This window comes from Haliotis asinina, chromosome 12 (genome assembly GCF_037392515.1).
Source record: "Haliotis asinina isolate JCU_RB_2024 chromosome 12, JCU_Hal_asi_v2, whole genome shotgun sequence".
Taxonomy (NCBI): Eukaryota; Metazoa; Mollusca; class Gastropoda; order Lepetellida; family Haliotidae; genus Haliotis; species Haliotis asinina.
Genome location: NC_090291.1, coordinates 54,453,799 through 54,480,556, shown reverse-complemented (window position 1 = coordinate 54,480,556; position 26,758 = coordinate 54,453,799). Strand labels below are relative to the sequence as shown.

The 26,758-nt window shown below is 37.6% G+C and overlaps 1 protein-coding gene across 2 annotated transcripts in view; it reads left to right on the top strand.

Annotated features, from left to right (window-relative positions):
- The window catches only part of LOC137258497 (phagosome assembly factor 1-like), a 44,929-nt gene extending 19,105 nt beyond the window's left edge, over positions 1-25,824 (top strand). Inside the window, exons 2-15 of one of the 2 annotated variants that reach the window (XM_067796190.1) lie at positions 3,235-3,317; positions 6,688-6,771; positions 15,519-15,562; positions 16,313-16,392; positions 17,392-17,471; positions 17,734-17,772; positions 18,870-18,973; positions 19,432-19,544; positions 20,052-20,128; positions 20,496-20,636; positions 21,032-21,114; positions 21,701-21,809; positions 22,144-22,275; positions 22,870-25,824. In XM_067796190.1, coding sequence (XP_067652291.1) covers positions 3,235-3,317; positions 6,688-6,771; positions 15,519-15,562; positions 16,313-16,392; positions 17,392-17,471; positions 17,734-17,772; positions 18,870-18,973; positions 19,432-19,544; positions 20,052-20,128; positions 20,496-20,636; positions 21,032-21,114; positions 21,701-21,809; positions 22,144-22,275; positions 22,870-22,947 — 1,247 coding nt within the window. In that variant the 3' untranslated portion in view covers positions 22,948-25,824. The remainder of the gene's footprint in view (positions 1-3,234; positions 3,318-6,687; positions 6,772-15,518; positions 15,563-16,312; positions 16,393-17,391; positions 17,472-17,733; positions 17,773-18,869; positions 18,974-19,431; positions 19,545-20,051; positions 20,129-20,495; positions 20,637-21,031; positions 21,115-21,700; positions 21,810-22,143; positions 22,276-22,869) is intronic. The other variant, XM_067796191.1, reaches the window with a different exon arrangement.
- Positions 25,825-26,758: the final 934 nt, after the last annotated feature.

Here is a 26,758-nt window from a genome sequence, read left to right as displayed (position 1 = left end):
CTAAGGACAGACATAGACAATGATAGAGGTTGTCATGAATTATTCAACTGAGTAGTACTCAGTATCATATCTGCTTCTATTACAATCAACTCGTTTTCTCTGCATACATGAATGATGGTTTCCGTCAATGTTGTAATGGTCACATTGTTCTTGCACTTCTATCATTTCTGCTGAAAGATACTTTATTGGTCATGTAGGAATACAGTTTACAAACTACATCAGGAAAAAACCTGGTACCATCTGTTAATAATAATGGCCATTGAGACACAGAAACAACGCATGAAGTTAGAACAAAATACAGATAAAGAAAGAAAAACAGTTGAAATGGTTGAATATTCATGTGTGAGTTCTTAAACTTGAAAATTGTCACAAATCTATTGTCCACAAAATCAAAGGTCACTGTTACATTCATGTTGACATATGGATGACCTGATGTATCTGGCACCATCATTGTTAATGGGTTTTGATCCTTCCTCCTCTCAAATGTTCATCATGAGGTGTTCTTGACTGTTTGCATAATTTTCATGAAGATGAAGACAGACCAATCTGTTTTACTAAGACATTTCCTTCAATATTTCCAGGTATGAAAACACATCCACTATGTGTTTCTTGTGATATTAGATTTTTTAGTGTTAATTTAATATCTGGAATATCAATTTTAAGACACTTTTGACCTGTGGAACTTCTTGTGTATGATAAATGTACATTGTATCTCAATGAGCATGGTTGATGTAACTGTATATGTATTGTATTTCATTTGTAAAGAAAGAATAGAACCAATGCCTAGGAGTTGGTCTGAATGGACCCAAGCATACAATAATGTAAAGGGAGCTGATACGTGTACGCAGGGAGGGATGATCATCAACTTATCATTACTTCACGTCACGGGACTGTGGGATGGAACAGGTACCATCAACCATGTGCTTGTTACAGGAGTCAACTATCACGTGGACCTGAATATGCCAGTGCTGTAAGGCATGGATTGTTTAACATGTCATCAGTTTATCTCATCAGTACTGAACATTTAATGACACAAATTGTTACCTTTGGCACAAAACAACATTAATTTCATACTCAAGTCAAACGTTAACAAGGACATGCTGATACTGAGGAATGTTAGATTTTTGTCTGTATAATTCATATACTGGCTAGATTGCTTCTTGGTTAGGAACTTAATGTATTCATCATTTAGAATGCTTGGTAGAATTCATTTTAAGAACATGTTCAAACTTAACTCGTGACTCAATACAAGATGTCAGCTGAAACCTTGCAACGAAGACTGATGTAATGAAAATATTTGCAGATAGATACTGCGTCTGTAACTAGCATTCTGGTCAAATTATGGACTATGTGGTACCCAGAAATTTGTCTGCTTCAGTTACTGTGAGATGAGGGGGCACATTGACATGTTGTCACTTGGGAGAATGTGGTAGGTTCTTTCTCCAGTCATTGCTACTGTGAATATCTTGTTATGGCTGTCTTAACCTCCCACACTTCTTGACCAACAAGTTGATATTTATTAACACAGTTTAGGACAGATGTGGGTTACATATTAGGTAATTCAATGCCCATTCCTTCTTTTGAGAAAACCTTGGCAAGAAAACTCAGTAGTGTTCTTGCTGAAAGATAGTGTTGGCATGCTCATGTTTCATTAGCTGGTAGTTGGGTTGACATGTGTAGTGTGAAAAGGACAATGTCAGGATTCATTATTGATCTTCAGGGTCTATTTTCAATATGTTTTGTAAAACATTCTCAATATTTTGTAATTATAATGTTGCTTTAGTTTTTTGTTGTATTTTACTCACCTTTTCCTTCACTTCATGTCTCATGTGTAAGACAGAAAATAATGGAAGGAAACAACCAAGTGAAATGAAAGGATGTGTCTAAGTAAACTTAGCCTCAGTATTATTTGTTACACTCCAAACCCTAGTAGGAGGTTGCATCAGGTAACCTATAAGATGGACCAATCAGAACACAGCTTAACAAATCACAAAACTGGACGTTCACACATATCTTTTGATCTTTTACCTAGAAAAGGTTTGCACCAGAATGATTCCTTAAATGCTATTTTCCATATGATCGCTTCTGAGTGATGCACATGAAGCACACAACAACACTGTCAACAGTGAGTAAACAGTCTGAAAATAGCCATGTAATGGTAACCATGTCATGAGAAAACCTGAAGCGTATATACTACAGGTTAAGTATCTGTGTTTTATGCAGGTTTTCTCTGAGGGATCAGTGTCGGTGACTGGGAAATTTGTAAGTCCCGCCAAACCCTAAACAGTATCTCTTGTATGATTTGTTAGATCTGTTTGGCCATTTCACATTTGATTGTACAGTCGTAGGTCGCTCAAACGTTAACATTACCTGACATAACCTCCTACTAGGGTTTGTTAAGATTCAGTGTAGGAGTGTAATGAATAAGACTGAGATTAAGTTTACTTAAACTGTTGAGAGGCATATAGAAGTTAGTATTCAAGTATAAGACAAACTATTATGCATGTCAGTTTCTTCTTTTTTGAGTACACAACATATCTGGGCTCTTGAACTTTTCATTTACCAGCAGAAGGGACAAAGAAAACCCCAGAAATGTGTCATATACTTGAATACCAACTTCTGTAGACCTCTCAAGAACCTCATGTCACTCGTTTATTTCCTTGTAGCTCTTGTCCCTGAATCACCAATGCCCTAGTGATCAACATGGTCAGTGCTTGATGAAAGAAGTGATTGACATGGTCAAACATGGTGACTTGTCTCACTGCATGTCTTTTGGCTCAGATGGGGCAGTAGGGTAGCCTCGTGGTAAATGCATCCACTCGTCATTTCAGAGACCCTGGTTTGATTCCCTACACTAGTATGTGTGAAGTCCATTTCTGGTGTTCCCAGCCTTGAGATTGCTGGAATATTGCAGCATAAAACTTTTCTGACTCTCATGTCATGCATCATTGCCCATGGCTTGTGTTACTAGTTTGTTACATCCAGAGTCAGTTATTTACAAGCTGCTATGTAGCTTGAATATAGTTTGGTTTGCATTAATCATTCACTTGCTCAAAAGTTCAATTTCACCACTGAAAGAGGGGAAGACATAAAGAAACAGGGTTTTGAATTCACCATGAATCTCTCATGCATTTTGCCTTTATGTACATGTGTGATTATGTTAGGATGTGAGTGTCAAGTCGCCATTATTTATTCATTTGAGGTTATGTATGACTATTAACATATATGTTCCAGGTATGCCTTTCTACCAGGCTGTGAACATCCTGAAGCGCCAGGATCGTATCATCAAGGGCATCCAGGTGTGGTACAGTGACCAGGTGAGAAATACATCTCCCTCCACTGATGGTGACTTTTACCAATGGGGTGAACACTTAGGACTGCATTAACTTCACACATGATTGTAGGTGTGCTTGTTGTCTTTCACACATGGTAAAACCTAATACTACATAACTTCTCTACATCACTTTGACCATGCTTGTCATTAACAAGTTGTAAACACCTAAAACCTACGTCATTTAACTACATCACTTCCATTGTTTCCTTTCCCATTCAGAAACATGGCAGCCAAAGAACACTCATCATAACAATAATGCTAACATTAAAAATATTTAGGTGTTTACAGGATTGAATTACTACAGAAAAAACCTGAAGCACCTTAGGCCCCTAAAATTTCCATCATTACTATCTGTCATTAGTTTGTGTGGTTTACACACAGTTAATTACCTCACTAACAGACAGGTTTGTTGTAGGTCTTACATTCTAACTCATTAAGTCACCATTTGTCAGTCACCACAACTTAGTTCTTACACATGTATTTTCTCTAGTTTAAAAGCTAAGTCATTTTTACTTGTGCAAACTGAATTTGCAACAATTGTATTGGCAGCCCAAGTACCTGAGGACAGTTTGTTGTGATGAGCTTCATGCCTATTTTTACATTCACATGTGACTCATTCATTCTTCCTGTATGGTATTCATGAGGATATCTAAAATATCTGCGCAAATTTAGAAAGAGTCTGTTAAATATCCATATATGTCTCAAAAACAATGACTTACTGTCATCCATCTGTACTTCCTTTTTAAGCTGCAAGACCAACAGCCATGTTTACCCAGTGTAGTAACCAAAGAGTCCAAATTGCAAGTAACCTGCATACACACAAACAAGATGTTGTTGCCAAACTACAATGTCTTAGTTTGGTCAGGTGACACTGTAGCCCTATGTTTAGTCTGCCCCCAACCTGTCCCCAGTCCCACTCGTGAACCCTGCCTGCCTTTTAAGTCCATTCCCATGTTCTGATTATAACTGAGAACCAGGCAAAGATATAGCTATGACGTCAGTCAGGAGAGATTTCCTCTCACTTGTGTCGTCAGCGTTGGCAAGTAAGCCCCATGACGTAGCACAATGCAACAAGTTAATGTCATGCAAACAGATAACGTTGGTGGTTACTATTATTGTGTTCATTCCACTAACCACATCAATTTGCGTGATTTGTTGTATCTTGATAGGTGCAATTTTGTGATTAGTCAAGAAGCTTCTTTGCTTGTAGGAGCGATCATTCACCTAGCTAGCACATTTTTCTACAGGAACAGGAATAGAAAGAGATATGGGACATGATATTGATTTTCTGTGAAATCACTTGAATCACCGCATGAGTGTCGTCTGTCTCGATGGCACATTCACAGATTGCATAGTCAAGCCATTTATGCTATGTTTAGCACAATGGTTCACATGGGTTTTCAGTCCGCGGCATTTATAATATGTTGCAATGGAGGTGCCTGTCTGCACACAGACATATATGTGCATCATATATTATTTCAGAAGAAGTCGATGAAGTAACGGGAGTCTTTATACTTATGCCTCATTGTAATTTTCAGGCCAATTTAATAATGATGGCTAAAGGGTTACATTCACTATGTGGCGAATCTAATGTGTGCCATGAATATAGGGTAACAAATACGAATAATTATTCACGAATGCAATATTGATTCATGCACAATATGGAACCCTCATGGTGACTGATAATTTGTCCTAGTAATAACCAGTGATTTGACATGACACTCAAATTTGGTATATAACAAACTAACAGTTATAGTCCTCAGTACCATGTGTATCCATTGCAATGGAATGATGAAAATAATAGAATATAATAATTCAGCCTACTTAATTTGGGGAAAAATCACTTGAAACACTCATGTTTGTGGTGAGTTGAGTTTCTTCCCCCACTCTAGGCTGTGTGCACATGGAGAGGTAGGGTAGCCTAATGGTTAAAGTGTTTACTCATCATGCTGAAGACCCAGGTTTGATTCCCCACATGGGTATAATGTATGAGCCAATTTTTGGTGTCACCGGACATGATATTGCTGTGATATATAGAGGATACTAAACGGCCTTCCATGTAGTACCATTTTTATTAAACGAGTTAATGATTTGGTATCAAAAATGGTATTTCACGGAAGCGAGTTTAGTATTCTGTTTATTACTCGCCAACATAAATTGGCAGAAACTGCGGCAAAATTTCCTACAGTGTGAGGACTCACAGCTTTCAAGTCAAGCAAGGTCTAGTAAAATCGCGACATCAGCATTAGCATTGTGACGTCACAACTTTGAACCATTTTGACGTCATACGTCAAGCGGTATTACACTAGTGTAATACTGAAGTGAAAATATTACGCTGCAGTATCTTCAACGGGTGAGTAATAGTGTATAAAACTCACTCACTCATTGTGAGCATGGGTAATAACATGCATCACTTCAGACTTCCTGACAAACCACTTGGATAAGACTGTATTATTATTAATATCTACATCGCTTGCAGTTACACACTAAGTGTCAATCATGATAGATAACTGGATAGGAACTATCCATTTTCCCCATTTCATTTTACTGTGGTTTAGTTTCATATATACAAAATAGGTTGATGTTTCTGATTTCACAAAAATATTTTCATATTGTTTCTATAATTTTTTTCTTTTTGGAGATGAAAAATATAAATGTGTTTTTTCAATAGTTGGACCATCAGATGTTGATAGGTCAATACAGGTGATATGCTAGGTATATCTGTCATCACATTGTATTGTAGATGTAAACAGTAGACATCAGTGCTTGCTTGTCACAGTGTATGACAGCTGGTGGTGACTGGCCTATCTACTCATGGCATTATTTTTGTGTCAGATATATTTTTTCTTGACCATCATAATGTCATGTTTGTAACAGACCCACCCCTACAATGTTATCGTATGATTATGTGCCATCATACTTCTACTGAAAGTTATGTCAGTATAATCAGTCATCAGTCAGCGTCCACGGATCCCAGTCTGCTTGACAGTTTAAACACTTCTGATGAGTGCTCACAATCCTCACTATCATTGTCTAGTTGAGACATATGTTCAGATATTACTTGAGAAGCAGACCTTTCCTAGTAATGAAAACACTGTCCTTTCTTCGAGTAGAGTAGATTTTCTTAACAAATTTCAATTGTGTTCCTTCTAAGTATTGTTCATAAACTAGGGTCTGTTTGTAAAATGATTTCAAAAAAGGAAAAACTAACAGTAACAGATTGTGTAAGAAAGGTGCATTTTATTTCATCCATCAGTTCTTATTATTCTTTTTCCTTGTGTGTGTTTCTGTCATCAGTTAAAGTTTTGCCATCCATCAAGCTTCATGACTAATTCCAATGTTTCTCTCAACAGAACCCTCTTCAGATGGATCTAGTGTTAAACTTGTCCCACGACGGCATCAAACTCATCTTTGACCCTGTGTCCCAGCGTCTGAAGGTGAGGACTGTGTCATGCCACGTGCATGTATGTTTATGTAGGGCCAGTGTTGGAGGAGGCAGGACGTGTCCACCATTGTCACCACACAGACAAGTGATAATATCAATAAATACAGCCTCCAGGCACCATGTACCACCTTTTGTCCACACTTGATTACTTGCAATTGCTGATCCGGGGAGAAAAAACTCCTATCAGCATCTGCCAGTTAGGCTCATTAATTTGTTTCAATTTGGCTTTTATTTGATGAGCTTCATTGAGCTTGACAGGGGTTGAAAATGGTAGAATCAGGGGGGCATGAAATGAGAGCATTCGGACCTGCTCTCTTGACGATTGCCTCTTGAGAAACATGCTACCCCTCTTAATAGGGTCAGAGAGAATGTTATCAGCCCTGGACAGTCACTGGGGCAGCATGAAGAGGCACTTCTTCCATCCACTGGTCACTGTCACACTCATCGGGACAAAAGACATGTCAACCTTTCAAGGGGAGAAAAACGGCACACGCTGCTCGATGAACTGGCAAAACTTAACAACGATTAAAACTTGAGTCTTTTGTTCTTTTGTTAAGACTTGTGAATAGCCTTCTTTATCAATGTCGTCCAGCAGTCATGGATAGCCATTAATCAGAATTACTGACTATTTTTTTGTGGACCTTCGTTGTGGACGCACAAATATGGCTCCTTCATTTTCTGTCCAGAGTTTACATACTGTGTAGGCAAGCTGGCATCATTGCTGTCTGTTAAAGCTCTTGTCGCTTTTTGTTGACTGATATAGAGATAAAGAATTGCTTCAGCTCTTCTGATGAATTGAAAAAATAATATGACTGTTTGTCAATAAATACCTACAAAGGTTATTGGAGCATTATGCATCTGGCCTGGCTGGAGAACTGGCCAGAACAAACATTGTTATATTGCCACCAGCTTCTAGTAGGAGACTGTTCAATAATAGCAATATTGATGGCTGTCTCAATTAATGAAATAGATGAACAAAATATGGAAATGTTCTTTATTGGATTTTGTAGAGTGTTGTCTGTAATGACTGCAATCACTTTCCTGATTGTCTATATTGTTCCTCAGACATGAGATGACATTTGATTGATGGCAACAGGAAGTTTTATCTTCCTTGTTTGCTGAAAGCTGTTATCTCCCAACTTAATATCAGACTCTCTTTTAACATTGTGCAAGCAACTTGTTTGTAGCAGGTGGGATATAATAAAAAAAAACCGGTTTTGATGTAATTTTTTCTGCATTAATGTGTGAAATCCTTTGATGTTAGATTATTTCTGTATCTTTTATGAACTTCAAGTGCCATACCTAGATAAATGAACAAAATCAGTTTGAATGAATACTAGAAAATTGGTTTAGCAGTGTTACATTATTGATTGATTAATTTCAGACTTAATCTATGGTTTAATCTTGTGCTTGACACTGTGGGTTATTAAGTGCCTTATCTAATAGATGCTGATGATTGTTGTGTGAATTAAGACCATAGTAATCTGGACCCCATCATCCAGAAAATCCTTTAATATAACCACCGTTAGATTAGCCAGACATTTTCTTATTTGCTGAAATGCAAAGTGTTGAAAAATGGACAAAAGTTCATTTTTCTAAATCAGTCAGAATGTTGGGTGTGTTGTTGACAGAAATATATATGGAATATATTTGGGATATGTAAGTAATAGAAATATCAGTTGCTGTTATTCAGTGTAGGACCATCCACAGTAAAGAGGTTAAAGTGTATGTACGATTTCATGTTCTAAATCAGAACTCATGGGTGATTTTTTTATTACTATTAATGTATTTGATTTATATTAATTATAATCATGTTAAGAAACAAGTCATACCCTAACAATTTCTACCTTGTCAAGTATTCTCATAACTTCTTTTAGTCTCATTTCAAAGTTGGTGTTTTGAACGAGGAGAGTTCAATGGGTATACACCTTCTTTGTTATTAGTATGAACCATATTAGCTCATATCGACAACAAAGAAGTTATCAATCCATACTACTATCTTCATTGTTCAAGTATTCTTGTAGTATAGTTTCTTCAGTTGATCAATATAACGCATGTAAAGAATACCGCTTGACACCAGGAGAGCATGTTAGTCATTGCATAACTAATAACTGCCTCATTCCTGGACCAAATGGATTAACATTCAAGCAAGAGTCCATACAGCTAGTATTAAGTAGAATACAGTCATGCAGGTAATCAATCATTGCTTTACTGACGGTAACAAATAGATGGGCACACAACTGCCAGCCCAGATAGTTTAAAATGTAATGGTTTTCTCATCAGTATAAATATGAATGTCCTACTGTAATATTAGTTTTTTCTGATGATAAATTTATGAAAATATTCATTGCCATAAAACACAGAAAGTGCCTTGAAATGAAATTAACAATTCTGTCCATGCATACACATGTGTAGGAGGTCCTATGTTTGATTTTTTTTTCATTAAGAACACTTCAATAACAATGTGTTATTTCTTAATGTCACCTCCATATTGTCGCCACAGACACAATAATTTTGGAAGTCTTAAATTTTCCATTCAGAAAAAACACCCCTTCACAATGGATGCTTTATCTTCACTACAGAAAACTCCTTGAAAAATGTGGATGAAATCTGTTCATGCTGTTTGGTTGAAATTGTCAGCCCATATTACAATGTATTAATACCTAGAACTGCATGAGGGTTTTCAATAAAAGATACAGAGGAATGTGCACCTGGAGGTGGGATTAATCAGAATTAATGTCCGTTTGATTTGACTACATTGTTCATGCTGTCTGTCAGCACTGACTGAATGTACCCCCTATGTGAAACTTGAATCAGATACATCTGGGACACTTTGAATCTCAAGCACACAAAGCTGAGACACTATGTACTGCTTGTGCTTTTTGACTTGAGAATCAAATAATAAATACCATTGAAGTGTAATGGAGAGAGGTTATTGCTGGTAATATGTCTAATGATCCCTATTAAGTCTCAGTGTAGGCAGTGATGGTCATCAATTATATTCATTAACATCTAGACTAGCCTAATTATCATCCCAGTCTTTTCAGTGGGTCTTAAACATATGAATAAAAATGTCAATGGTAGTTTTTGTCTGAGTTCATGTCCCTTTCATGTGCACCTGGACACTGGACGTGTGTCAGGTCAGGGTAAGGTGAGGGTAGGACCAGGGTGGACACCCTCAGATCCCCTCCCTCCCTCACCCATCCATTATGCCCGTCCCTGATCTTTTGCTGTCCCCTCCCTTACAAGTGCTGAGCACACGTTGCCCTGACCCTGAGGGTCTCTTAACTTTGTCTCCTACTTGACCAAGTTCAACTAGAAATGTTTGTTTTTCACTACACAGTAGTTAACAGAAGTAGTGGTATAATCTCATCGATGATCCAGGAAACATTATATGAGCTTGTATTTGTGGGGTGGGGATATCTCTTTTTATAAAAAATATAACAGGATGCATATATTTTTTATATATTTTACAGATAACATACCTCAGACTTATCAGAAATTTTAATAGGAAATATGTAAATTCAGCACATGTTGTTTGTATATTCTGTAAGATATTTAACTGTTTTGCCAGAAGAGATGTTTATGAAATTACCAGACATTATATTTTACCCTTTTTGTATCGTAATGGATATTAAAAATATTTTCTTAAAAGATCTATCTCTCTTTTGAAAGTGGTCACGCAACATGTAAAGAATTTTGTCAGCAATGTATTGGACTCTATTTAGACCAGTAGTATCATAAGATAAATTGAATAATATTGTTGTTATTCATTATGCAAATTGTGCTTTGGAATAAATGGATTGTTCAGTATATTCATCAGAGGACAGTTTGGATGTCCAAACAGGTCTGGTTTGATTGCTTAAGAAGATCCTATATTTATTTCATTGACATGTCTGGTGATTATTGCCATGTTCCATATACCACCTGACATCCTAATTATCTGCCTCAGTAAAATATATGTACATGCTGTTTATCTTTGTGTGTAAGCCATGATTATCCCTTCAGCCAGTCTTGAATGTATGTATTTTCTGCTCATTTGCCCCCATGACAAAGGCCTAGTCTTTATTTCCTGACGAACTGTGTTCTGGGTGCCTGACATGTCCCATTATAATACTTCCCATACATGTTTATATCTGTTGTCTGTGGTGCTTATCCCCAAGCCCAACCTGTATTGTACATGGGTAGACTGGCTGGATGGGGCTGTATTCTGTCAACGTCTAATTCAGTAATAAGAGGGAGGGAGGTGGTAGTCTGTCCAGTGAAGCTATTTACCTACCCTGTAATCCAGCAGGGAGGATTGAGGTAGGGGCTGCTGTTGTGGACTTTATGCTAGGGGAAGCACTGGCCATGTAATAACAGGTATAGATGCTCTCACAAAAAGTAGCTTCTTCCAGCCGTGTGCCCGAATATGAAGCACCCTCATCACACCCACTGGCCATTGGTTAAGGATTACTGACGTTGACAAGACCAGCACTTAATTGATGAACCTTTTCATGAAATTTCTCTATCATTTAAGTACCTTCAGCTCCCTCTTTTATTTCATATTTTGCAGCTGAAAAAACGAGGATGAAAACACCAGCTCAGGGTTCTTTGGTGTTTTAAGGAGAAACCTGACACTCAATAGTTGTCCTTTGACAGCCAGCATAAAGCTTAAGTGGGGGCTTCTTGTCCTTTGACATGATTAATAAACACAGGAGATGGTTTTTCGGTGTCCGGATAAGCTGACTGACTGACCCTCCTCTCTTCCACCCTTGCTGTGTGTCGACCCCACCCACGTGCCCTGCCCCGTGACAGTGACAAGCGAGGGTATTGTCCAGCCTAGCTTATTCTTCTTGTGCAATGAGACACAATTGAATCAAACGTCATTACAGGATTTTCTAGTCATAGTCTGCGACCTCATATTGTATCATGCCACTCGCACGTCCACCTCAGAAACCCCTGTCATTATGTAAATGACTTGTATGTTTAATGATACCATCAGCAGTCATCACAGAGTCTTTAGCCCGACATTCAGAATTATTTTGTAACAAAACCAGGACCTCAAATCCCTAATATGAACACTATTGGTCTTGACATGGAACATAATTGTTGTAAGTTGTTGAAATAATAACACAATTGATAATCCAACAATTACATCTCAGCTGTGTAATGCCAATGAAGTGAGCTGACATCATCCTCAGATTCTTGCCAAAGTCTTAATCATCCAGTCTGTTCTCAGTTTAAATTTGCTTGTCTCAATTCATGACAGAAAACAAATTAATTTTTCAGGAAACTGTTCAGACAACAATGTTAAGGTTGGCATGATCTGGGTACATTATATTTTTCCATATGATGGGCTAATAACAAACAGAGAAATTGGGATCAAGTCTTTGTCTCGCAGAACATTGATGTGATGATAGTAGTGTTGGTGATAATTATCATGATCAATCATAGAATAGTTTGCTTTTAAAATTAATGTGGCAAAATGTAGTTTTGTTGTAGGAAAGGGTTTTATTTCTCCGAGTTAATTAACTCCTGGAGCATTATCAAATGTTAAATAACTGTTGTAATAGTAGAGGTCATTGTTGATGGTTTTGTAAGTTTGACTTTGTAATTGCTAGTTCTATCAGATTTGGAGTCAGCAGGGGTTCATTGTACTGCAAGAACTAGTAGCAGCTGTGGCAGAGGATATTTAAAACACATTTTAGTCTTTGATAAGAAAATTATGTTTGGTTTTATGAGGTTTCAAATTTCAAGTAGTGAAATCTGGCAGCCTGCATACGTACTGTATACAGTGAAGTATGGAATCATATGCAGGGTTAATAATCTCTTGATTTTTTCAAGGTAATTCCTAACTGGTACCAGGTCGGAGTCCAGCGATCAATGCATGAAGGTTGTCATGCTGAATGGAGTGAAAGGGGAAAAAGTTTCCCTTACTGACAGTGAATGAAATTTCTTTTGAGTTATTCTCCGTATTAGTGTTTGTTATACTTAAAGTGAATAATTCTTTTGTAGCAGCCCAGAAAGACAGAACTGTCATCTGTTTTGTATTGTCAATGATACATACTCTTGCTGGGCTAGTTGCTAGTGATTAATAAATATTAGTAATAATCAAGTGGTCCTACACACCATTTGGTCACAGGTATACAAGGAGTTTGATCACTCTAATGTTAATTGATACACTTAACAGCAGGTAGATAAGGGATGTGAATACTTTAATGTTAATTGATGCATGTAAGTGCACAGGACAGTCTACAGGACTGTTTAACAGATGAATTGAGATGTGAGCAACAGCTGGGTTGTAACATTTAGCAAGGCCACTGTGGACACAATGTCCTACAAGGGGTCACTGCTCCGGACACAACTCAGGGCAATAAGTCGCACCTAGAACAAACCTTCCTCCAGAGAACAATACTATTCATTGAACAAATGGCCACGAGCAAAACCTGTGGATTAATCTGCTGGGTATGTACAACTGCCCACAGATTTAATCAACAATAAACTGTATGGGGTCAACTGGGCACGTGCCATGTTGCCTGAGTGGACATTATGTTTTTTGCATTGATCCAGACTCAAAGAACCACCTCAACAATAAGGAAGCAAGGGTCAGTTTGAGTCCACTGCACTGGACAAGCAGACAGATGTCCTGGCAGCTGACCAGCATTGCTGGACGTCCAGTCTGATGTTTGACTTTGTCTCACGGCACCCGGACCCGTCAATCCACTAATCAACAAAGTCCCCTATCAAGGTCCCAATTCGATTGTCCTCAATTAACCCTGATTGCTTTTAGGGAGATAGCGATATAAAATATCTCTTCCCAAAGAGTCTTTATTGGCCCAAGGTGTCAGTCATGAGCGCAAAATGACATGCTTCTTTACAAATGGGAGGGACGGTCAAAAAGGCCAGCAAATTGTTTTTGTTTGTTGTGATCAATCTGAGGAAATGACCATGTCAGTTAGGACAAGAGAGCTGATGACCAGGCAATGTTCATCTCTAACTTAATATAATCTGGGAGATTGGCTAGTGTGAAAATAGGGGACTGTGCCTGTGATCACAGAGCAGGCTTGATACTTTGAAACAGAAGAAGACCTTAGGGACATTTGGGGTCAAGAAAGGACACCTTGTCCACTGCGTGTGGGTAGTGGTGACTTGTCTGTGACAAACACATTGTCTCCTTACACTATGGTCAGCCAAATTCTCAGTTCTGCAGACACTAGAACAACACAAGAATACATCAGAATATAAGAGTTACATACTTCAGTTTATAGTATCCACGTTCTAATACTGAGCTAATGACAAGCATAAAGTTTTATGAAATTATTGAAATGAGCTGCTTGAGTATTTTGTGTTCTTTATGTCTCCTTCTTTGCAAAGGTTATTACAAATTAGTGGGTATTAAGCCCAGTTGTGTGAGCATAGTAAGTTTGATCAGTGCCTTCCTTGCTGTAATAATAATAATAATAATAATAATATAGTAATGGATATATATAGTGCCTGCTTAAAAAAAAAAGTATTTGCTCAACGGCACTGAAAGGAGAGAGTAAGAAAACCCTATGAGAGGGATAATGTGAATAGATGGGTTTTTAGGGCTTTTTTTGAAAGTCTTTACAGTTGATTTCTCTGATAGTAATAGGAAGGCTGTTAGTAATAGTAATAGTACAGTATGTGGTAAAATGTTGCCATACAGATGTGGCAGCCATGAGTGAGTGAGTCAGCAAGTTCTTACTGATATTTGAAACACTGTAGTCAGCCAAGGGCAGTTATAACAATAAAATATCTGATGACTTGATAGCAGTACAAAGTACAATTTCTGTCTATGATTTCATATTAAAGAGTGTATTTATTTTTCATAGCCTATGAATCTTTCCTGATGTGAACTGAATGTCAGATAAAAATAAAGTAACTATTCCATTTACATTGCACTGTGTACACTGACGGCATGTTCATAGCACCAACAGTTATTACCCTTGATAAACTAAGCTGCCTCTGCGGCACTAGAAAGTTTGGGTCACATCACTTGTCTCAGCGGGTACCCAATTTCGGCTGGGTGGACAGAGACAATTTTTAACAAAATCCCTTGCATAAGGTGAGACCTCATGTATCATGTGTTTCATGGTGGAGCACAACAGAAACACTAGATACTCTCAAGAGTTAAGGTCCTAAACATGGTCATCCATTAAAGGACCTTCCGCTTCCAACGTTTCTTATCTTCAACTGATTTGTGAGTTTTTGAGTTTTATTGCACTCGGCAATATTCCAGCTATATGGCGGACTGATTTGTGACCTGAGCTCTATGCTTGCACTATGCAATTATGTCAAGTTATGATCTTGCTACATAGAAGTTAATTTCAACTCTCGCATTTTTTTTATTCAAAAGAAGATGTCCATTCATATAATGAATTTGCTTTTGTAAATGTTTGTCTCATAATTCATGTCAAAACAAATGTTAAGAACTCTGGATTTATTTTTTGTATCACTGTTGTTAATCTATCATGTCTACACATTGCATGAACGAACTTGACTTTTCTTAAGCTTCTTTAGTATAGTTGATATCATGATTCCAACAGTGGCATTGAGGTAGAGTTCATGCAATCAGTGTAATGTATGAAGTCAGATTATAAGTTCAGTTTGTTTTACTGTTAGCAAGGTCAGCACATTACAGTGTCATTGTTTCTAGATGTTATACATTTGTAGTTTAATTTCAAATTATTTAATTGTTTCTATTCAATGCTTGATTGTTTTCCTGCTTCTTTTCAGATTATAGAAGTAAACAATATGAGCAAGGTCAAGTTAAAATACTGGTAAGTGTCCTCTGGAAAACTCCAGCAGCTGTTGGTCATTATAACAATACAGAAATTGTTATGATTCATTGGTGAAACTAATATTGTCATATTCCCTGAAGGTTGTAAATATCAACATACTCAATATCAGAGTCCAAGTGTTGTGAGGAGTGTTATTGATTATGATAAACATTTCACAGATTAAATCTTAATGTTTGATGGGGAGCATAATTTAGCTTTAAATGAAAATATTTCACATTTTGGCTTTGATGAAGATGCTATTGTGTTGGCAAATTGCTGTTTGATGGTTATGTCCTATTGATATAAAACCTGTTCTCAGGGAGCAGTTTTGCTATTATCAAATTTGAAAAAGACTTGTATTAAGCCGTCAGTTGAGCCTGATTCAACCGACAAATCTGACCGGGTCATTTCAAAGAGTAGCCTATGGCAATGGGGACATAATATGACATTATGTTATGTCTGAATGAAGCAACGGAACTCGGTTCTCGCTCTAACCTCTTGAGTGGAAGGGTAACGTTATGACGGGAAGCATTTTTATTGCCTTAATTGCATTCACAATCGATCTCCATCAAAATGAGACTGAGGGTTAAAAAAATGATTTTACAATCAACTCCTTCCTGTTCTGCACCCTTCTTTTGTAGCTTTGATTTTACAGCTGGGAGAACCGAGCCTGTTGTTTAGACCATCTCTTTTTATGTGCATCCGAAATATTGTTTTTCATTAACAAATGATTAATTGGCTATTTCACAGTGGGGTTCATTTCAACACAGCACAAGTGCGTCCAACCATTGAGCAAATTGACCAGTCATTCGGGGCAACTCACCCTGGAGGTACGAATTCGACTTTGCTATGACCCATGACAATATGATGACAATACACATTTGTCACGCTGCCGTGATAAAAGGGGTAGCTAAAGAGATGGGCTTAAAGATCACTATAGGGGTGGAAAGGGGGAATTAGGAGAGCACATGGTTCAGCACCATGGGTCATCATTACGATAATAAGCAATTAAACCTTTAAACTCTTGTTAATAAACATGGTTTGGTTCCTTATAAATGTTTAACATTGTTTGACATGCTGCTTAATAATGCTAGGAGTGTATTTAAAAGAAAATATTTAGAAGCAGACAATGCTGTTCTGGAAAATATTTCTCTGCTTAACACTTCCCCATGTAATCAGTTAATGACCAAGGTTTAAACTTAATGAACATCATTTATGCCCATTTACTCTGGAAATTTTGTAGGACATAAACAATTGATGCATCCTTTTCACAACTAGCCCAGAGAACTAGTGGAGACAATATCTCCCTGGTCTCTACTGGTACTGTTATTAAAGAGGCACAAAATATGTCAGGTCTTTTTTTCTGTTTCAATTTGTATAAAAATTGTGGGACTGGGAAATAGATAAGAATTCAACCCCTCATTAGGCCTGTAGCAATAGACCATGAGGTAGCCCCTCCCTGGATTTTACTGGTGCTGAGAATAAGCTAGTACTCACAGGGACCAGCATGAAGACTGAAAGTTGTTGTATTGTGTGCTCTATTGTTAATGGTGGTTAGCACCCAGTTCATGTGCCAAAGAGTGCCTGTAGTGAAATTTGTTACCATTGTTACCATTTACATTATACATACAGACTAGCAAAAAAATGTTTCTGGAGGACTTTATTGCATGAGGAACTGATCACAATTGACAAATGTTGAACAAGTACATTGCCCTGTATCATTTCTTTGCAAGAATTTCAACAATAATACTCAGCATCACATGTGATTCAGAAAAGACCTGACAAAAGTGTACATCAGAAATCAGCATTCTTACTCACTTTTCTTGCAGTGTACATATCTGAAAAGCAGTTGTTTGTTCTAAATTTTCGGGGGCTCTCATTTGACTTCCCAATAGATTCCAAGTTTGAGGTGAGTGTTCAGATTTTGTTGCTTAGAAGCTTTTTAGCTAAAGACATAATTTGTCTAAGTATGTCTTCCCTTAAAAAATATTGACTGAAAAAAGACAACCATGAATTTCTTGAACTTGTATCATTGTGTAAGGAATTGTTGTTCCACTCTCCCATGTACACATTCTTCTTTTTCCTTTCATTATAACTTTTTCATTTCATTATCTGCTTTTTGTTTTCAAATGATTTCCGTGACAATAAAGCTTTTTTCATCCTAATCCCAGATTGACAAATACATGAGCCATGTAAATGGATGTTTGATAGTGAGTACAGGTTTTATCACCTTGAAACCTGCAGCATTCATCTAAAACCCTCTTCCAAGTTTCTCCAAGTATTCCTTGTCTGCCATTTAAAGATGTAATGACTGCCTGTCAAAGTAATTTTTTCTTCAGAGATCTGTAAATAGCAACAGTAATAAAAGAGAGGTAATAATGTTCGATACAGATCTAAGCATGTGGTCAGTTTGGAGAAAAATGATCAAATAATGTTTTTAGAATATTTTAAGCTCACTTTTATTTCTTTTGACAGGTTTTGTTTGTTTTTTTTTAAATTCTGCATTGTGTGGTATGTGATGCATTCCCATAAATGTGAATCCATGTCTTGCTTATCTGTTTCACATTTTGTTGCCCTAGATTGCACAACCTGTCTATAATAATGGTTGCGAGTACATGTATTTCATCACAGCTGATGCCAGTCACATTACAACAAAGCACTTATAGATCTGTGATTATGTGGATAGGCATTGGATGCCAGGGAATGCTGAAGATGGTTACAATCATTGCCTGTATTAAATTGTAAATCTTCATCACTACTGCCTGAAAATAGAATTTTAAAGAGATAATTATGGCTGAATTAATGTCAGACTATTTCAGTAATATTAATGGGAGTATTTAACATTATCACAAAATCTGAAATAGTTTTATGTTATGAAAGTATTGTCATTTTTTCCAAGCAAGTAATGTTACTTGAGCACTTTGGATTATCACTACATGATAATATTTCAAGTTCTCAGTTTCCTGGTTATTTTTAAAAACAATTTCTTCTTAGTGTCTGTTTAGGTTTGAGTTGAATCCCTGGCTCCCATTGGTAGACTATGAGTTGGTCATTAGAGACAACTAAAATGGAATATTTACATTGACATGTCCGCATGCTTTTTGTTTGTCAACATACCCCAGTGGCACAAAATGTTGCTCATACCACTGTTTCTGGCCGACTCAGTTCGTTTTGGTATAGCTGGAGATTAAAACGTTTGAGCAGAGACAGATTTTTTCTTTTAACTCTTACATTCATGATTTGAGATTTTGTACATGGTTTCCAACTACTGTGAACAGATCAATACAATATTATTTTTGTTTCACAGCCGAAATATGCTCATGGACTTGGATCTCTACAGTTTCCAAATGGAGCATCTCCCACGGTGTCTAGAATGTGTATATACTCAGGAAACAGTCTTCAGGAAACAAAGTAAGTTTTCCCATGAGGCTCCATGCTTCATTGCATCCTCAGTATATTTTCCTCAGTGTGCCATGGATTAAATCTTGCCACTTTGAAAATTGCCAGAAACCTTACCGGATAACGTTATCTGAGCTCAGTGTACTTGTTTCTGTCTCATGACCATGTTAATAGCAGAGTATGAAATTCGGCTCGTCCAACTGCCCGAGACAGGTTCAATATCTGACTGACAGTGTAAATTTACAGCTAGCCACACTGGTGGTGTAGGAAAAATTTGATAGAACATGTTCTAATACATCTGAGTCATTTTTGTTGGATTGTCTGGCCTGGTTAAATTCATTCTGGTAGCTTGAAAATGTTACCAGCCCTGATGGCTGCCTTGGTGTTTGGCTTATATCATGTACTGTTTATAGTCAAGTTTCACTGGTGAAGATAAGCAATGACATGTCGCATGGTTTATGTCATTACAGAGCACCTCCCTTGCCTGTTTCATGTTTCCATGGCAACTGTTTCCTAGATTGCCTGGAAGTTCTACGAGAGCATAATACAACTCTGGGACTAAAGTTTTTACTGGTGACTGAGGGTAAGTGGAGATACGCAAACAAATAATCGCAACAACAGTCTGTCCTTGACCAGTAGGGCAGACAGTACTGACATTTTCTTCGACAATTTGGCTAAGTTGACGAAAGATTATTTTGTGTAATGTTAGCATAGTCAACATTCATTATCAAACATACAGTGAAGAGGTCTTTGACAGACCTCAAATGTAAAGATGAACCGGGTCCATAGATCTAAATGTCATTGAACACATCAAGGGTCTCAGGGACTCTACCCATCCTGCTGCCTATTATTTTCGAACTATTGCTCACCATTTTAATACACAGACATTGTGGCGATCATCTTCATACAGTTGACCACATTAAAAACTCCACAGGCATCTGAAATGCTCAGCTCAATTTTACAGGGTTTTTGAAAGCCTGGTTTGATCAATACAGGCTCTCTCACCTCACTGTAACTTGAACATGTGTTTTGCAACCTAAGGGAGATAACTCTTGGTCACCTTAAGTTTTGTGTACTTTCTGCTTGCTAGGTAATGGAACAGGAAAGTTGTTAGATCCAAGAAAGAGGCCAATTGAGAGAATTGTTCGTTTTGGGGATTCATGTCAGGTGAGTGATGTGCATGCTTGTTTGTCATTTCATGAGACCATTTATGGGCCAAAATTTGTGTCTTAGTGTATTTTTCAAGTTACTGTCCATGTAAAGGGAGTTTCATTCCAGTGAGATCACAAGCAGTGTTGTGACCTTACATTACCACATGAGGATAATGAATGTTTTACAGAGGGTTAGTTTGTGTATTTTTTAGAAGGCCATTGCATGATTCTGTGGAGGGGAAAAGATTTTCAAAAGTTTCATATATGTTTCATGAAAAGCTATTGTATGTTTTATATAGGAAGACTACATGTTTCATGGGAGGCGATGAGATGTTTCAAAGAAGTGTTTTAAGTGTTTCATCAAAGGTTGTGACATGTTTCAGGATGTTATCAGTGCCTTAGGTTGTCCCAGCAAGGTGTTCTACAAATCTGAGGACAAGATGAAGATCCACTCCCCAGAGGCTCATAAGCGTGTCCGCTCTCGCAGCGCTGACTTCTTCTACAACTACTTCACCATGGGTGTTGTGAGTACAGCATTAGCACATCTGCCTCTGTGATGCTGACTTCATCTCCAACTACTTCACCATGAATTTTATTCATCTTTCTGAGGGTAACTGTGGAGTCATTAAAACATTTCTTATACCTGACCCGATCTGATATGTAATCAAGTGACATCATGGGCACATTGAAGATGCCAATATAGCAAGTGTACCCTAGCTGTGTCATGAATTTGCTGTCTTCATGACCAGGGTGTACCTTGTGCTCCACTTTTGAATCATCATGCTTCCGTCAGGGTGCTATTTGACTTTGGATATTAGTCCAGCAGGTAATGTTGGCCTATCACTTAATAACAATTGCTGAATATTGTTCTGACAAGTAAAATGTTTCAGTATTTAATGATACCAACTTTTACTTCTAGGACCTCTTGTTTGATGCCAATTCCTATCTAGTGAAGAAGTTCATTCTCCACACCAACTTCCCTGGACACTACAACTTTAACATGTGAGTTGTAGATGGTGCCCAGAAACATCACATATACCTAGTTAACCAGTCTGTATGTTTGAGTGTCTGTGGATCTGTGTGTACAGCGGAAGCTGTCAAAACTTGCATCTGTCCAATCTGGCAAGTTGTCAACACCAGCATACAATCTCAGCCCCATCCATGGCTTGTACATTTATTATCAGCTCTACAATCCAGCACATTGTCTAAATCGGATTTTTTCGTCAGTCCCAATGAGTGCCGGTTTAGACAGCTTCCACTGTATATCATGGATTAGTTCAAATGAAAGCCATTTTATAATAACGCCCATGAAGGAAACTTCATGACTTTTATGTTTAAAACCATAATTTGTAGTTGTAAAATACTGTTTACCTAAAGTAACATATTTCCTCAATTAAATAGTATTGTATCTGTACCTTCAAACAGCATTTAATTGTTCCTTTTAGGAGTTGCTAATAATGACATATCCAAGCTGGAAAACTAGCAGTGTTTAGAGCAAGGCAATACAGTGGTACCGTGTGTACCTTATGCCTAGCTTGGGCAGTATTGTTTGAAACAGTCCAATCACTCCCTTAATGTCTACCCACAGGTACTGTCGCTGTGAGTTCAAGCTGCCTGTCATGGTGAGCAGGGAGAAGCAGCAGCAGCAGCACAGCCTTATGGATGACAGTGACTTCATTGTCACAGCCTACTCCAGGGTACTACGTCGTCTCCTGCTACTGATTACAGCATCTCATAATTACTTTCACTATGAAATTAATGTAACGCCTTATATATATTCCTAATGCAGCCCAATAACCTGACTCTTCTCTAATCTCTAATTTACAGCAGGTCAGCTGATCAGCTTTAGTGGTTTGACTTTTTGATGTCATCATACAGTCAGACATTATTAATGATAATAATCACTGGATTGTCTGGTCCACTAGAACAGTGACATTATATTGCTTGTCAACAGATGTGTGCAGGGTTACGCAACTAACGAATAGTTATGTGACACGAAGTGCAGCACTTCATGCATGTGTTGTATTTCAGTGGAATGATGTACAGTCCTCCCTGCTGAAGGCAGACGAGCGTCCTGTCATCCTCAACCGTTCCTCCTCCACCAACACCAGCAATCCATTCGGCTCAACATTCTGTTATGGGGTACAAGATATGATATTTGAGGTGAGCATTCTGTCACTCACTGTACAGTTCTGTGTCAAGGTATGACAAAATGTCATAAAAGGGAGGTAACTCCTCTCTCTCTCTCTCACTCTCTCTCACACACACTCTACCCATTTCAATGAACAATGTAGCACTATTCGTATTAATGATTACTGACACTGTTTTGATTCTGGATTACAGTACTAATTCAGTATTGTAAGTATGAATGACACCAAAGAAAACCCTCAAAAATCCTTTTAATAGAAAAAATGTCTTATCATACATTCAGACTGACAATGTTTGATTGGTCACTAAAATGTTAATGTTCATGAAGGTCAGGTAATTTGAGATTGCAGGAAAAGTGGAATGGGTTAGTGTAGGTTAGCCTTGGAGGTATTGAGGGTGCAGCCCAGATAGTAACTATATGACATGACATGAGAAGACTGTAATATAGGGGTGGGTGAAGATCATTGCATCAGGAAGAGTTAACTGTCTGTAATGTGTTTATATTTTTGTTTGTTAGCATTCACTAACTACAGTTTTCATGGTTATTTAGTCCTTGTATTTCTTGAGTCAATGAATTAAATGAGTGAAAATGTATTGATTTCTCTACAGGTAATGCAGAACCAGCATATAGCCTCCCTCACCTTGTATAAACCCTCAGCAGCCAGGGAGACATTGTCTGCTTCTTGATGATACCAAAACTTACAGCCAGATACTCTTGGACAAGTCTCAGAAGCAAACTTATATCAGCAGCGGTTCTGTTGTAGTGGACGCCTAGTGACAACTGAGTCGCCATGCCTTGCCATGTCAGCAGGCAAAGGAGGGAGCAGTACATTTGACCTCTGACCTGGCAGGGGACATAACTCTTACATGTTGTCTTTGAGGTTGTAAGATTATGGGACATGTCATCTTGGTACTCGTGAACATGTTATATTTCATCCTAAATGTAATTCCCAATTTTCAAAGACTTGTTCCCTTCTGTACAGTAACCCAAGTTATGTATGAAACTTTACAATAATTACCAACGATGGGTTCCCCATTCCAGAGTTTGTGAGATGAATGTTTGCCTCAGCAAGTAAGGAAGCACGTGGAATCATGTACTGGTATATGACACTGATGAATGTATTGATGTCTGCACTTCACTTGATGGGACATTGTTCATGGTGTTGCTGTTATATGTAGAAGAGCTCCAACACTCCTGTTGTGCCTGTAACAGAAAGTATGCCTCTCTCCTTTGTGACCAAAACATGACATTATCAGTCACTTTTGTTGTCATGGCAGTTATAAATTAGGCATTGAGTCTTTCATTGCTGTGCAGATACTGAAAATGTTACCAAACACCCAGTTCACTAACTCAAGGAAACAATCAAATTATTCTGACTTCTAGTCATTGTTGGGAAGTTTTCATCATCCAAGTTCCTGATGTATTGCCGTCATTGATGATGTAATATTGCTAGATCATCCAGAACTTCATCCTTATTCCATCCTTTCTGTCTTCAAGTGCAACTACTCCACAAACTCTATACTTTCATCAAATCTTACATATTTTATCAGAGAGTATCCAGTGAGCAGAATATGAGGACACCAAACATATGTAACAGATGACTGTACCGGTCAGTGTCTAGTGAAGTTGATGGCTTGAACTAAGGACACACACAGGATTGCTGTTCTCTGTGTGATACATTGGAGACATACAGGATTGCTGTTCCCTTTATGATACGAAGGACACAAACAGGATTGCTGTTCCCTATGTGACACAGCGGAAACACCTGGTCCGTCCATGTTGGGAGGGTACCAAGTATAGGACTGCTACAGTGTAGTTGTGAAGTGCAGCAGTCAAAACTTGATGTCAGTGTGATGAAGTCGGGGGACATGTTGACTGGACATGTAGTGTGACTGTTGGGATGTTATCACGTCTGCTCAGTGTACTGCTGAAATTGATCAGTGAGCAGGAGAAACAACATACATGTAAAAATGATATTTGTTTGAAACAAGAAAGGAAAAAAGTGTCCAGAAATCATACAGGTACAGAAGGTGTATTGAAAATTTGCCAGTGGAACAAGGAACAGCCAGTGTGTTAGTTACTTGTACAGCCATTTTGAAATAAGATTTTTTGGCAAGAATGAGATTATTGCCAACACTGTCGTGAAAGAAAGAAGGATTTTTATTGATGAATAAAATACCATACTGATGCTGGTCACTCATGGCTGTGCTATCAGGTTCAGCATAGCAAGTTGGATGATGTGAAGTCTGAGAAGATCATTACCTTGCAGACTTGGTGTAGTCTGTTGACATATGGACCCCATTCCTCATAATTGCATCAGTTCTGCAACCATTCACAATCAGTGTTGCAGGACCTCTAAACATGTAAAGACTGATATGTTATAAAATAAGCCTAAATAGGATTGGGGTCTATAGGCTAGTTGTAAAGCTGTGGTGGTTTGAGAATGCTAGAATGAGAGCCTACTGTCTGCAGAATGATATCGTACATTGAAGGCAATATTAGCCTTTCACATCAGATAAGAATTGTTGTACAAGAACTGCTGTTCACTGACTTTACAAGGGAGTTTTTGAGATGGTTGGTGTGCTTTCATGTTGTTGGGACTGATCTGTTGAGTTTGCTGTTTCATGCAGGATTGAATTATTTGTAGAAGGCACAACCTGAGTTGGTGATGAGATGAAGTTTGAGGCATCAGCGTGACAATGCACAGCAGCAGTTGTGTCTCTGCAAAGCTAATGCAGTATTTCTGATCATTATTCCTTTACCAAATGATAATTAATTGGAATCTTTGTGTTATCAGTTGATAGTTTTCTCCCAATTTGAATGTGCTCTTTTTTACAATCTGATTTTCTTGATATATAAATCATATTGATGTTTTATGAAATCAATTCTTTTAACCATGTTCCAAGTATATGACACTTTTAAGGGGTTGACCTTTCCTGAAATAGCAGTAGAACCAGTTCGTGATAGCATTACAAGAGAACTCTTGGGGAATGAATTGCCACCAGTCCACTAGACAACTCTTAAGTTCTCACTTTCAGGCTTAGGTTCAACCCCAGTTTTAAATCTTTGTGTCTGGCTGTTTTAGATGCTGTTAATCATTTTATTGGGATAGTAGAAGATGTTGTGTGTCATTGTGTTGTAGAATATTGTAGTCTGGTTGTAGTTTTATTCACTATTTCATATGATAGTTGCGTTTTATATATTGAATTGTCAATGTTGATGTGATAAATTCAGTCATACAAGTGCTAATGTTTGAACAGAAAACAAACAAGAAGTAGATAAAGGTTAGATTAACATGCTGTTATTTACAAAAAATTAGTTCAGCCTTGACCTGTTCCACAACCCCCATGTTATGGGTGATTCCAAGTCTAGCAATAGTCAAAGTGTGAATGAGCTGCGCACATCAGAGTTCTTTGAGGGTAAAGTTTTCACACAGACTTTTAATGAAAAGATTAAGATACTGCTCTCATTGTTTTATTGTGTTGAATGTATTTGAATTGAAATTCTGCATATACAGTGATGTGAGACAGAAAAGTGAAAATGCTGTTATTTATTGAAAGAAAGGAGAAAAATGTTCACTTAACCCAGTCAGACATCAGCTAACAGTGGAATGTGTATGGAAGTCGTTCAATGCTTGAACCCCCTTGTATCTTTTCCTATATGTCTGTATATACATGTAAACGCTTGTGTACAAACAAGATGTATATTTGAATGTTTTAACACAGGGAAGGCTTGTAACTACTGCAAACAATAAACAGATATCATTGGCATAATCAACATTTTGATATGGAATGTCATAAAACGAAAAGGGAATATACGGTACCTGAAATGTTCATTGTGATAAAGTTTTACCTCCCATGATATGTTTCATTGAGTCTTTTCACATATTTTACTTACTCAACTTGTAGATGTTTTATACATAAATATCAAATAAGTGTTACATATATTTTAGCTAGATAGGAGTGCACTTTTATCTTAAATCTTGCTGCTTTCTGAATCAAGACTTCTAAAGTAAGCTGTATTTGAGTATTAACAATGGTCATTAACACTTCTGGGTGTAAGTATTGAAAGGAAATGTGAAACACGGGAACAGGAAGTGGAACACATGTTGCATCAGCAGAACTATTAGCACCTGCCTGTATCTACTTACAAAACATGGTCAACAAAATGTGTCATCTTTAGTTATGTAAATTATTTTATATGGAAGGAAATTGTTTGAATTGATAGAGACTGCGTGGTAGAAAACTGACAGTGTTATCTTAGGCAGGAAATATTAATTATGAGTGACATGATGAACTGGACTTTTTCACTGAGACATGTTATTGCTCAGTGTACCTTTTGGTGATGATTGAAATGGGTGTAAGCTAAGTGCCAGGGTTGTCCACCAGGAATTAACCAGTGTATTCCTATTGATTTATGGCATTGGAGTCATGTCACTGGCTCACTCTCCTCCTTAATCAAAATCAGACAACTGGAACTCCTCTTGCTACAAGATGT